Raw genomic sequence first — 14,148 nt, 5'->3', positions numbered from 1 at the left:
TTCTCTAGCTGTGGCGAGTGGGAGCTACTCTTAGTTGCAGTGCGCGGGCTTCTCATTGCAGTGGCTTCTCTTGTTGCAGAGCACAGGCTCTAGGTGCGCGGGCTTCAGTAGTTGTGGCACATGGGCTTAGTTGCTCCGTGGCATGTGGGATCTTCCTGGACCAGTGCTGGAACCCGTGTCCCCTGCATTGGCAGGCGGATTCTTAACCACTGTGCCATCAGGGAAGTCCCTTTTTTTTAAAAAAATAACTTTTAAAATTATTTATTTATTTTGGCTGCGAAGCTGCCTGTTTGAAACATCTGAGCAAGTACAAAGTTTGGATGGGGCACGTCCTAGCTAACAGCTTGTGACCATTTCCAACCCCGGGTCTATCTCGACCACCACTGTGTGTCTAGAGCAGAGGTCCCCAACCCTGGCCACACACTAGAAATACTTGAGGAGCTCTCTGAATTCCTGAGGCTGGGCCACACCCCACACCAATTACATCAGCATCTCTGAGTGGGATCCTGGCTTCAGTCATAGTTAAAGCTGCCCCGGTGCAAGCAGTGGGCAGCCACGTTGAGAAGCCCTGAGCTAGGTTTCTAGCACACTGTAGGCTCTCATAAGTATTATGGAACCACAGTTGGATTTCCTATTTTATTATCTGTTCCCCTGTGCTTCCTGTTTGTATCAGAACTCTGAGCAGGGAAGAGAAAGGAAAATGAGTCATGAGCATCTTGGAGAGTGAATTTGCTGCTGGGAGAGGGATTGAAGGGACTGAGTTTTGCATTATGTATGCAGCCTTCACACTTTCACAAGCCCAGAGGAGGTAAGTTACAGACTGACAAAGACATGTATAGACTTTTAAAGGCTCTCCAAATACCAGAGCTAACAGCTTTAGGCACTACAGTTATAATACAGAGATGTTCCTGGAATTAAGTCTAAACTGCCACATATTTTTACACACACTCTAAGGTGGGTTGGTTCCAAAAATTTTTTTTTCCCAAAAATGTTTTATTTGTAGCTACTTGGCTAATGGTCATGGCTGTAATATATATATATATATATAGAGAGAGAGAGAGAGAGAGAGAGAGAGAGATGACATTTTTAAAAAACATCTTTGAGTATAATTGCTTTACAATGTTGTTTCTGCTGTATAACAAGGTGAATCAGCTGTATGTATACATATATCCCCATATCCTCTCCCTCTTACGCCTCCCTCCCACCCTCCCTATCTCACCCCTCTAGGTGGTCGCAAAGCACGGAGCTGATCTCCCTATGCTATGCAGCTGCTTCCCACTAGCTATCTATTTTACATTTGGTAGTGTATATATGTCAATGTTACTCTCTCACTTCGTCCCAGCTTACCCTTTCCCCTCCCTGTGTCCTCAGGTCCATTCTCTATGTCTGCGTCTTTATTCCTGTCCTGCCCCTAGGTTCATCAGAACCTTTTTTTTTTTTTTTTTTTTTAGATTCCATATATATGTGTTAGCATACGGTATTTGTTTTTCTTTCTGACTTACTTCACTCTGCGTAACAGACCCTAGGTCCATCCACCTCACTAAAAATAACTCAATTTCGTTTCTTTTTATGGCTAATATTCCATTGTATATATGTGCTACATCTTCTTTACCCATTCATCTGTCGATGGATGCTTAGGTTGCTTCCATGTCCTGGCTATTGTAAATAGTGCTGCAATGAACATTGTGGTACATCACTCTTTCTGAATTATGGTTTTCTCAGGGTATATGCCCAGTAGTGGGTGATATGGTAGTTCTATTTTTAGTTTTTTAAGGAACCTCCATACTGTTCTCCATAGTGGCTGTATCAATTTACATTCCCACCAACAGTGCAAGAGGGTCCCCTTTTCTCCACACCCTCTCCAGCATTTATTGTTTCTAGATTTTTGATGATGGCCATTCTGACCGGTGTGAGGTGATACCTCATTGTAGTTTTGATTTGCATTTCTCTAATGATTAGTGATATTGAGCATCTTTTCATGTGTTTGTTGACAATCCGTATATCTTCTTTGGAGAAATGTCTATTTAGGTCTTCTGCCTATTTTTGGATTGGTTTTTTTTTCTTTATATTGAGCTGCATGTGCTGCTTGTATATTTTGGAGATTAATCCTTTGTCAGTTGCTTCATTTGCAAATATTTTCTCCCATTCTGAAGGTTGTCTTTTCGTTTTTTTTATGGTTTCCTTTGCTGTGCAAAAGCTTTTAAGTTTCAGTAGGTCCCATTTGTTTATTTTTGTTTTTATTTCCATTACTCTAGGAGGTGGGTCAAAAAGGATCTTGCTGTGATTTATGTCATAGAGTGTTCTGCCTATATTTTCCTCTAAGAGTTTGATAGTTTCTGGCCTTACACTTAGGTCTTTAACCCATTTTGAGTTTATTTTTGTGTATGGTGTTAGGAAGTGTTCTAATTTCATTCTTTTACATGTAGCTGTACAGTTTTCCCAGCACCACAGTACCATACTGTCTTGATTACTGTATCTTTGTAATATAGTCTGAAGTACGGGAGCCTGACTCCTCCACCTCCGTTTTTCTTTCTCAAGATTGTTTTGGCTATTTGAGGTCTTTTGTGTTTCCATACAAATTGCGAAATTTTTTGTTCTAATTCTGTGAAAAATGCCATTGGTAGTTTGATAGGGATTGCACTGAATCTGTAGATTGCTTTGGGTAGTATAGTCATTTTCACAAGGTTGATTCTTCCAATCCAAGAACATGGTATATCTCTCCATCTGTTTGTATGATCTTTAATTTCTTTCATCAGTTTCTTATTGTTTTCTACATACAGGTCTTTTGTCTCATTAGGTAGGTTTATTCCTAGGTATTTTATTCTTTTTGTTGCAATGGCAAATGGGAATGTTTCCTTAATTTCGCTTTCAGATTTTTCATCATTAGTGTATAGGAATGCAAGAGATTTCTGTGCATTAATTTTGTATACTGCTACTCTACAAAATTCATTGATTAGCTCTAGTAGTTTTCTGGTAGCATCTTTAGGATTCTCTATGTATAGTATCATGTCATCTGCAAACAGTGATAGTTTTACTTCTTTTCCAATTTGGATTCCTTTTATTTTTGTCTTCTCTAATTGCTGTGGCTAAAACTTCCAAAACTATGTTGAATAACAGTGGTGACAGTGGGCAACCTTGTCTTGTTGCTGATCTTAGAGGAAATGGTTCAGTTTTTCACCATGGAGAACGATGTTGGCTGTGGGTTTGTCATATGTGGCCTTTATTATCTTGAGGTGGGTTCCCTCTATACCTACTTTCTGGAGAGTTTTTATCATAAATGGGTGTTGAATTTTGCCAAAAGTTTTTTCTGCATCTATTGAGATGATCATATGGTTTTTCTCCTTCAATGTGTTAATATGGTGTATCACATTGATTGATTTGCATACATTGAAGAATCCTTGCATTCCTGGGATAAACCCCACTTAATCATGGTGTATGATCCTTTTCATGTGCTGTTGGATTCTGTTTGCTAGTATTTTGTTGAGGATTTTTGCATCTATGTTCATCAGAGATATTGGCCTGTAGTTTTCTTTTTTTGTGACATCTTTGTCTGGTTTTGGTATCAGGGTGATGGTGGCCTCGTAGAATGAGTTTGGGAGTGTTCTTCCCTCTGCTATATTTTGGAAGAGTTTGAGAAGGATAGGTGTTAGCTCTCCTCTAAATGTTTGATAGAATTCACCTGTGAAGCCATTTAGTCCTGGACTTCTGTTTGTTGGAAGATTTTTCATCACAGTTTCAATTTCAGTGCTTGTGATTGGTTTGTTTATATTTCCTCTTTCTTCCTGGTTCAGTCTCAGAAGGTTGTGCTTTCCTAAGAATTTGTCTGTTTCTTCCAGGCTGTCCATTTTATTGGCGTATAGTTGCTTGTAGTAATCTCTCATGATCCTTTGTATTTCTTCAGTGTCAGTTATTACTTCTCCTTTTTCATTTCTAATTCTGTTGATTTGAGTCTTCTCCCTTTTTTTCTTGATGAGTCTGGCTAATGGTTTATCAATTTTGTTTATCTTCTCAAAGAACCACCTTTTAGTTTTATTGATCTTTGCTACTGTTTCCTTCATTTCTTTTTCATTTATCTCTGATCTGATATTTATGATTTCTTTCCTTCTGTTAACTTTGGGGTTTTTTCATTCTTCTTTCTCTAATTGCTTTAGGTGTAAGGTTAGGTTGTTTGAGATTTTTCTTGTTTCTTGAGGTAGGATTGTATTGCCATAAACTTCCCTCTTAGAACTGCTTTTACTGCATCCCATAGGTTTTGGGTCATCATGTTTTCATTGTCATTTTTTTCTAGGTATTTTTTGATTTCCCTTTGATTTCTTCAGTGATCTCTTGGTTATTTAGTAGTGTATTGTTTATCCTCCATGTGTTTGTATTTTGTACAGTTTTTTTCTTGTAATTGGTATCTAGTCTCATAGTGTTGTGGTTGGAAAAGACACTTGATACGATTTCCATTTTCTTAAATTTACCAAGGCTTGATTTGTGACCCAAGATATGATCTATCCTGGAGAACGTTCCATGAGCACTTGAGAAGAAAGTGTATTCTGTTGTTTTCGGATATAATGTCCTATAAATATAGATTAAGTCCATCTTGTTTAATGTGTCATTTAAAGCTTGTGTTTCCTTATTTATTTTCATTTTGGATGATCTGTCCATTGGTGAAAGTGGGGTGTTAGAAAGTCCCCTACTATGATTGTGTTACTGTCGATTTCCCCTTTTATGGCTGTTAGCATTTGCCTTATGTATTGAGGTGCTCCTAGGCTGGGTGCATAAATATTTACAATTGTTATATCTTCTTCTTGGGTTGATCCCTTGATCATTATGTAGTATCCTTCTTTGTCTCTTGTAATAGTCTTTAAAGTTTATATTTTCTGATATGAGAATTGCTACTCCAGCTTTCCTTTGATTTCCATTTGCATGGAGTATCTTTTTCCATCCCCTCACTTCCAGTCTGTATGTGTCCCTAGGTCTGAAGTGGGTCTCTTGTAGACAGCATATGTACAGATCTTGTTTTTGTATCCATTAAGCCAGTCTATGTCTTTTGGTTGGAGCATTTAATCCAGTTACATTTAAGGTAATTATTGATATGTATGTTCCTGTTACCATTTTCTTAATTGTTGTGGGTTTGTTTTTGTAGGTCTTTTCCTTGTCTTGTGTTTCCTGCCTAGAGAAATTCCTTTAGCATTTGCTGTAAAGCTGCTTTGGTGATGCTGAATTCTCTTAATTTTTGCTTATCTGTAAAGGTTTTAATTTCTCCATCGAATCTGAATGAGATCCTTGCTGGGTAATCTTGGTTGTAGGTTTTTCCTTTTCATCACTTTAAATATGTCCCGCCACTCCCTTCTGGCTTGCAGAGTTTCTGCTGAAAAATCAGCCATTAACATTACAGGGATTCCCTTGTATGTTATTTGTTGCTTTGCTGTTGTTCTTGCTGCTTTTAATATTTTTCTTTGTATTTTTGATAGTTTGATTAATATGTGTCTTGGCGTGTTTCTCTTTGGGTTTATCCTGTATGAGATGCTCTGTGCTTCTTGGACTTGATTGACTATTTCCTTTCCCATGTTAGGGAAGTTTTCGACTATAATCTCTTCAAATATTTTCTCAGACCCTTTCTTTTTTCTCTTCTTCTTCTGGGACCCCTGTAATTCGAATGTTGGTGCATTTAATGTTGTCCCAGAGGTCTCTGAGACTGTCCTCAATTCTTTCCATTCTTTTTTCTTTATTGTGCTCCCTGGCAGTTATTTCCACCATTTTATCTTCCAGCTCACTTATCCATTCTTTTGCTTCAGTTATTCTGCAGTTGATTCCTTCTAGAGTATTTTTAATTTCAGTAATTGTGTTGTTCATCACTGTTTATTTGCTCTTTAGTTCTTCTAGATCCTTGTTAAATGTTTCTTGTATTTTCTGCATTCTTTTTCCGAGATTTTGGATCATCTTTATTATCATTACTCTGAATTCGTTTTCAGGTAGGTTGCCTATTTCATCTCCATTTATTTGGTCTTGTAGGTTTTTACCTTCCTCCTTCATCTGTAACATATTTTTTTGTTGTTTCATTTATTTTTCTTTTTTGATGGGTGGTGCTCTGTTCCTGTCTTACTGGTTGTTTGGCCTGAGACGTCCAGCACTGGAGTTTGCAGGCAGTTGGATAGAGCTAGGTCTTGGTGCTGAGATGAGGTCCTCCAGAAGGCCTCACTCCAATTGATATTCCCTGGGGTCTGAGGTTCTCTGTTAGTCCAGCGGTTTGGACTCAGAGCTCCCACCACAGGAGCTCAGGCCCGACTTCCGGCCTGGGAACCAAGATCCCACAAGCTTCATGGTGCGGTAAAAAAAAAAGAAGAAAGAAAAAAAGGTGCAGTACAAGATCAAAGAATAAAAAACAAAATAAAATTAGAAAGATAAAAAATATATTAGGAAAAATAATGAATCAACAAGGTAAAACTTCCTCTAAAAGAGGAAAAAATAAAAGCCTTGGCTATGGGGGCGGAGTTTAGGCAGGGGTGGAACTTAGGCAGGGGTGGGGTTTAGGGTGGGGTGGGACCTAGGCAGGTAGGGGGGCGACGTTCAAGCATGGGGCGGGGCCTCTGCTTAGGACCTGCGCAGAGGGGAGAGGCAGCACGTGGAAAGGGGGGCCTCTGGAATGTGGAGTTCCGGAGTTTGGGGGGTAGGGCCCTGAGTGAGGGTGTGTGGGTGGGGTTTAGGCCCAGCGCGTTGGATGGGGTCTCTGAGTGTAGAGGTAGGGCCCTGGGTGGGTTGTAGGGCCAGGGCTCGGGCTTTGCACGGCAGGAGGGAGGCTCCAAGGGCGGAGGATTAGGCCCAGGAGCCCAACGGGGCTCCAACTGACCACGTTCCCTTCCGTTCCTTCGCGCCCCTACCCCACCATCTCCCCCAGGGTCTCCCCCGTCGCCGCTGGACCCCTAACCATCAGTGGGTCCCACTGGGTGTAGGAACTCCTCCCCTCCCTCAGCCACCCCTCAGGGGTGCTAGTCCTGGAGGTTCAGCCTTTTTCTCCCCCTTTCCTCTCTCCCACTCCCTCAGGACCCACGTGGCTGGAGGGGTCCTCGGTGGGCAGAGGATCAGGCCCAGAATCTCAGCAGGTTCCTGGGGGCCTAAGTGGGTAGGGGAAACCTGGCCATGCTCCCTTTTGATCCTCTGCCCTCCCAATGGTTCTCCAATTTCCCTCTTTGGGCATGGGATCCCTTCCCCTCCCCCAGCCGCCCCTCAGGGGCGCCAGTCCCCTCCAGCCTCCACTTCTCCTCCCCCTTCACTCCCCCCAGGCCCCACGTCCTACCCGGTCACTGTAGGCTCCTCCCATCCCCTTAGATGTCCGTGGTCGCCCACTGGTGCCCGGTAGGTGCCCTAGTTGTGAGGAGACGCGAATTCCGCGTCCTCCTAGTACACCATCTTGACTCTGCCCTCTCTGTAATACATTTTTAAACGATCTGTAATTTGTTTTAAAAGTTACAATGGATCACCTTTTCCCTCTCCTGTGAATCTTGCAATTTATGTGAGCCCCAAGTTACAACCTAGAGATGATGATCCAATAGCGGCTGCACCCAAATTCGCCCCAGCGGTCATTCTTCCTTGAACAGGAACTGTTTTGAGGGGCTTCAATTTCTAAGTTCTAGAAAGGGATGACAGTAAGTTTGATCTCACCAAGTTCAAGAGTTTGGTTACCTAGATTGCAGCGTTGGGAGGGATCCTGGGTTTATGGGAAAGGATGCCACAGTGATTAATAATGTCCATCATGGCCATGGGCATGGCGAGCGGCCAGCCGATGGCTGGGGCCATCCTGAGACCACCTCCTAGACATCCTGCAATTTACATTTATATCACACTTCATGACTTGCAAGGAGCTTCCACATCCTTAGCATCATGTCATTCTCACCACAAGCCTATGAGTTAGGTCTTTATAGATGGGAAAACTGAGGTTGTGTCCTATGTCTGAGGGGCCACAGCCAACTGACATCACCTCCACTGTTGCCTCCAAGCCCTCAGCAGCCTCCTGAAACCACTGGGGGTTCCACTGGCTCCCCTTCTTCCAGAAACAGGAAACCAAGTCATTACCCACCCATCAGGCCTTTAGTTACCTGCTTAACATAGTTTCCTCTATGACTTGCATACCCCTCTGTCTCCTAATCCAGAGAACACAGCAGCAGTGTACAACTGCTGCTAACAGCCTCACACACCCCACCTAACACGCCCTCAAAAATCCCCTCTTCCCTGGAGCAGCCTCTGCATTTGCCTTAACACATTCCAGAATCGTGACTTGCTCACACCTACTCCCTGGCCCAGCCAAAAGTCTCCTGGGAACCTCTCCACTGCCCCGACAAGCCCTCATTCCCCTGCTAGAGAGGGCTCCCAGGGGTTCATTGCCCAAGACAACTTAGCTCCCAGCGTGGAAAAATAAGCTGACTGGTCGGCTGTTGTATCTCTTTATACCACAGGAAGGAAGTGAACTGCCAGGTCAGGCGGTTCTGGACTCTCCAGTGTGCCTCCATGCAAGCACACAGCGCACAGGTAAAGCTCACCTGGGTGACCCACTCCCATGGGCAGGACCAGACGGGGCACAGGTAAGATTGGCCATAAGCAAGTCCTGGCCAATCAGCTGTGACCTGCCATCCCAGGTGTTGTGACTCAGGTTGGAACGCCCTCTTCATGCAGACATAATGAGCCGTCCTGGTTGGAGCCTTTCATGTTCACCCACGCCAGGCACTCTGCAAGGCCCACCTACCTCTTCTGGCTGCCTTCTGGGTGCCCTTCACCCCACCCTGGCCTGATTTCCCTATCCACCCCCACCTTCTCTTTGCTTCTAACTCCCAGGGTCACAGCCTCTAAGCCTCTTGGAACATGGGCTCCAAGGAGGGCACCCTAAGAGGGCAGACTCCAGCCCCACAGAGCTGGACCTGGGGCCCTGGCCAGGAAGCTGGAAGGCACATAGCCCCTCTGTCCGTTCACTTCCACAAGGCTCCATTCTGGGTTCCCCTTCTTGTCCTGGGCCTCCAGGACAGTCACCTGCTGGCCTGCCTGCAGACTCACTTCATGGCTGCTTCTGGCCACAAAGGGGTACACTGCCACCACCTGAAACACACGGGGAGTGACACAGAAATGGTCAGGGTGGGAGGACAGACAAACCTGACCTAGAGAAGCTGTTTATCCTCTTCCCTCCCACCCGACTCAGTCCCCATCGCTGAGCAGTCATTGCCTCCCAAATACATCCTTTGTCCAAAGCCATCAGCTACTTCCGCTACTCCCACTGCTAATAGCTACTATGTGGCAGGCTCTTTGCCTGGTTTTGATTTTCACAATTCTATAATTCTGTTTGCCCCATTTTTCAGATAAGGAAATTGAGACTCAGAGAAGTCAAGGAACTTATTCAAAACCACAGAGGAGTGAAGCTGGCCTGTCTGACCTCAGAAGGGGTGCTCTCAGTCCACGGCTGCCATCTCACCGAGCAGGGGATGCAGCATCCCTTCCCCACAACCCTCCTCAGATCAAAGGGTGTCATCTGCCCAGGCCAGTTTCCCAGCTTGGAGCAGAGACAGGAAGGAGGTTAGGTGACTTTGTTGAAAGGCAAAAAAAAAAAAAAAAATTGGAGGAGGGGGCATTTGTTAGGCTGATATTTCACCTCCCTGGGCCTCATTCTCATCATCTGTGAAATGGAAGTAATGATATCCTTCCCTCCAGGTAATTGTGGGGATTTAATGAATGGATACCTGTGCCTGGTACATAGTAAGGGCTCAACAAATGCAGGCTGCTTTCGCTATTTTTACCATGACTTTTATTACTGTGTGCCAAGGCTCAGGAACAATCAGGGGCAAGGGGGAACGGGGATGACTCCACATGAGTCCCACTGAGCAGCCCCACGACCAAAGAGGAAGTGGCTGCTGTGTCTGGGCAGATGGACAGCTGAGCTCACCACATGAGCCCCTGGGCGGGTGTTCCGGGACACTACCCACACTGGCGGCCACTGGGATTGAGTTGGATGGCGAGGCTCTCTGGTGGGATCCCTGTGGGTTCTTTGCTGATGGGTGGGTATGTCCAACAGGAGGCAGCCCTGGTGTACCACTTCTAGCTAAGGCTCCCGGCACTGGCCTGAGGGCCTTCCCAGCATGTGCCACAGCTGTACATCACAGCTTCCGCAGGCTTCTATGCAGCCCTCCTGCAGCCCACTCCAGGCTCCCTCAGCCACCCTGGCCTGCGGCATCCCCTGGCTATTCACTGCAAGCCTCTGGGCTCCCACCCCTCAGCCTGGGTCCTTTCTGTTGTTCATCCATCACCTGTGAAGCTCCTCCTTTATAACTGTGAGTGCAGCCTCCATTTACTGAGGCTCTGAGGCTCACATATGCCAGCCAGCTAACTACCTCAATCAGCCCTCACAGCGACCCCGCTAAGCTTCTGCCCCGAAAAGCCTTCCCAACACTTTTTGTTTTGAGATATAATTCACATGCATACATTCACCCTTTCAAAGTGTACAATAAAGTAGTTTTTAACATGTTCACAAGGTTATGCCACCATCACCATTATCTAATTCCAGAACATCTTCATCATCTCAAAAAGAGACCCTAGACCACTTAGCAGTCACTTCCCATTCCCCCTGCCCCCAGCCTCTGCCAACCACTGATCTACTTTCTGTCTCTATGCAATTGTCTATCCAGGACATTTCGTATAGAGAATCATACATTACATGGCCTTCTCTACCAAGCTACATGTGGTAGCATGTGTCGGCACTTCATTCTTTCTTATGGCTGAATAATATTTGATTGTGTGGATGTGCCACATTTTGTTTATTCCTTCATCAGTTGATGGACATGGGTTGTTTCCACTTTGGGGCTGTTATGAATAATGCTGCAACGAACATGCATGTACAAGTTTCCCATGGCTTTTTTTTTTTTTTTTTATCCGGTACGCGGGCTTCTCACTGTTGTGGCCTCTCCCGTTGCGGAGCACAGGCTCCGGAGCGCAGGCTCAGCGGCCATGGCTCACGGGCCTAGCCGCTCCGCGGCATGTGGGCACGAACCCATGTCCCCTGCATCGGCAGGCGGACTCTCAACCACTGCGCCACCAGGGAAGCCCTCCTCCCATGGCTTTTAAGGGAAAGCCAACACCCTCACCAAGGCCACAGGCCCGGCTGGCTAGCCCCACCCACCTCTCCAGCCCACCGCTCTCACCGTCCCAGCCCCACTGGCTCCACTCAGTTCCTCACTCACCCTGTCCTCCCCGGTGCTGGGCCTTTGCATTCGCTGGGCATGCTTTCTGGGAAGCTCTTCCCATCCACAACCCTTTATCCAATTACTTCCTAACCACCCTTCAAATCTGAGCAAAAGCATGATTCTTCTCAGAAAGACCTTCCCTGAACCTCTCCCACACCTAAGGCTCTGGCACTTAGCACTAATAGAACTGTGATTATTTATATGATTATTTTATTAATCGCTGTTTTCCCCACCTCCCAGATAATAAATTTGAGGAAGGCAAGGGCCAAGGTTGACTTCTGCTCATCACTGCATCTCTTATCTAGCACAGTGCCTGGTGAATACTGAATAAATGAACAAATGCATGAACAAACGAATGAACGAAATAATCCCAGGTGCTCTGCTAATGGGGAGCGAGGGACTAACTCCCTGCTCTTGATGTGGCAAGGACGAGAGGCTCCTTTCTCCAGGTCCCACCCTGGCCAGGACACTGGTGTGGCCACTGACCGAGGCCCTGGCCTCACAGGGTGGTAGTCCCTCTGGACAGGAGGAAAATCAAAGCCCCACTCCAGATGGCCATGGGGATGTGAACCCACCTGCCCTCTTCCAGGCTCACCTGGGTCACTGCTAGGACAGAAGGGACAGAGGCCAAGGTGGGCTCTGGTGTCTGACGTTGGGAGTCCCTGTGAGGCCTCGCCTGCCCTCTGAGCTCCTCCTCACGGGGGACCACGTGGTACAGCTCCAGTTTCCCAGCTGGCACGTACCCTCGATGTCCTGCAGGACACACAGAACGTTATCTGGCTGTGGATCACACTGCCCATCCCTTTCAGAGGTAGAGGAAGTCACCACCATTCACAGATGTGAATATCTCCAATACAGCTTCTTCACACTAAAATGGACCTCCAAAGGTTATCTCGGAACCTCACAAACTGCCCCCCACCCCGCACCCTGCACTCAGTCTTTCTAGCTTCTGCTTGTTCATCCCAGTGACAGCGAGCTCATTCCCCACAGAGGCAGCCCACTCCATTTGGAACAGCTCTGGCAGAGATAAAAAGTTCTTCCTCGGAAAAAAAAAAAGTTCTTCCTCGGACTGGTATGAAAACTATTTTCCTGGTGCTGGCACCACTGGTCTCCTTTCCAACAAGGCCACTTCCTCACCGCAGGACCGCCTTTCCCAGGAGGCAGAAATTGCCTTTCTCTTCTCCAAGTGCCCCCAATTCTTTCTCGTGTAACAGCTACTCCAGTGGTGCTCTGGTCGCTGTCACTGTGAATGGCCATCACCTCCTGAGAGCTTGCTTGGTGCCAGGACCAGCATCTGATCACCTAGTCTTTGCATCAACTCTTGAGGTCCGTATTGTCATCTCCACTGTGTGGCTGAGCCAACCGAGCTGAGGCTCCATAACTCCTCCGGGATCATGCAGTTAGTACAGCGCAGAGCTGGGGCCCAAACCCGGTCCTCTTGACCCCAAGGACCTTGTTTTAATCCCCATTCAGCTGTTTTTCAACTTGAGTTAGGATTTTACCCTTTCATGATTCTTGCCAGATTTGTACCATCTTCTTAATTTTTTTTAATAAACTCACTTTTTAAAACTTAGTGTTGTACTATATAATAATGAATAAAATCATGGGTTTCTGTACTAGTTATATTTTTTCTAATACACATTAAAATACTGAATTAAAATAAAATGTCTGAAGGGGGAAAAACTGTCGCCAGATCCCCTCCCAATAATCCTGTGTAACCCTCATCTTGTGGGTCACATGCCCCTCTGTGGAAGACACTCTGGTGGGCCTTCTCCTCCTGGGTTCATGGTGCTCCTTGCCTCCTGCCCTGCTCCCTCCTGGGGCCCCTACATCTGAGCAGCACACCAGGGTCATGACCAGCGCAGAGGGAACAGGATAACACCTCCCTTGTTCTGGATGTCAGACTTCTGTCCACACAGTCAGGATCTAAACGTCACTTCTCTGCGTATCTCCATCCCTTCTCCATTCCTTCAAAGTGATGCTGAGTTCTCTCCACACAACTCTGTCTACACAAATGATCTGTGAGGTCCCCAAGGCAGATCTTTGTCTTCCTTACACAGCACCCAGCACACAGTAGGTGCTTGATCATGGATATTGCAATGTTAGAGTGAATTTCTCTTTTTGGCATATCATGCACCACAATAAGCCGGCTGTACCCCATGCCCTCCATGTTCACCTGTGTTCATTCCCATCCTGGATTTGGACCCCTGCCCACAAGAGTGCCTATGTCTCCCCACTGGCTCCTGTTGGGCAGTTTTCCCAAAGGGCGGGGAAGTGCCCATGAAGTCCCACATACCTCCAGTGTCCACCAGCCATCGGCTGCTGTTGCCTTTGGTGTCCTTGTCTTGAAGGAGGGCTACGACGTGGCCCCGAGGCAAAGTCAGGTCCAGAGTCCCAGACCCGCTGATGTTGCTTGTCACCTGGTACAGCTTTCCTGGGCCATACCTGCTCAGGAGAGCCTGCACCTGGTGTTCAGCCCCTGGAAGGAGTGGCTGGGAGAGAAAGGACAGAGACAGGCACAGGTGTTGGAGCTGGAGTGTTAAAGCTGGCGCCAATGTTGGCCCACGTGCTGACAGCTAGGAGTCCTGGGCCAAGCCCACCTCTGCTGCCCATTGGTCCATCCCAGTCGGGGCAACCGTCTCCTAATAGATGGCTGGATCAGATGAGAAACACATGCTCTTAGTATCCAAAGGCATTTCAGAAGAAACTTCTAACTTAACTTCTAAAATCCTTCTCTGGTCTAAACTTCTTGGGTTTTCTAAACTCCTAAGGCAGTTTCTGAGTCTCTCCATTACAGAACTCCAGGACTGGGGCCTCAATTCTGCCCATAGCATCAAGCTAAGCTGTCCCACAGGAAAATGCCTTACACATGTCTTTTAACCCCAATGAGCAAAACTATGAGCTTCATGTGGGCACCAGGCCTTACTCACCTGGCATCTTAAAC

At 46.2% G+C, this 14,148-nt stretch overlaps 1 protein-coding gene across 17 annotated transcripts in view; it reads right to left on the bottom strand.

The window, feature by feature from the left end:
- Nucleotides 1-245: 245 nt before the first annotated feature.
- Nucleotides 246-14,148, bottom strand: part of ARHGEF37 (Rho guanine nucleotide exchange factor 37) — a 63,079-nt gene continuing 49,176 nt past the window's right edge. For 12 of the 17 annotated variants that reach the window (XM_022590085.3, XM_089909508.1, XM_089909504.1 and 9 more), the window contains 3 exons: nt 13,501-13,696; nt 11,800-11,957; nt 8,413-9,072 (listed from right to left, as the gene is read on the bottom strand). In XM_022590085.3, the coding sequence (XP_022445793.2) occupies nt 8,863-9,072; nt 11,800-11,957; nt 13,501-13,696 (564 nt within the window). In that variant the 3' untranslated portion in view covers nt 8,413-8,862. The other 5 variants (XM_089909511.1, XM_089909512.1, XM_089909510.1 and 2 more) reach the window with 5 other exon arrangements.

The sequence above is a fragment of the Delphinapterus leucas genome, chromosome 3 (assembly GCF_059928025.1).
Source record: "Delphinapterus leucas isolate spDelLeu-1000000601 "Yukka" chromosome 3, BTC_Dleu_Yukka2, whole genome shotgun sequence".
Classification (NCBI taxonomy): Eukaryota; Metazoa; Chordata; class Mammalia; order Artiodactyla; family Monodontidae; genus Delphinapterus; species Delphinapterus leucas.
Note: the sequence above shows the minus strand (reverse complement) of the source record. Positions and strands in the feature narration are given on the sequence as shown.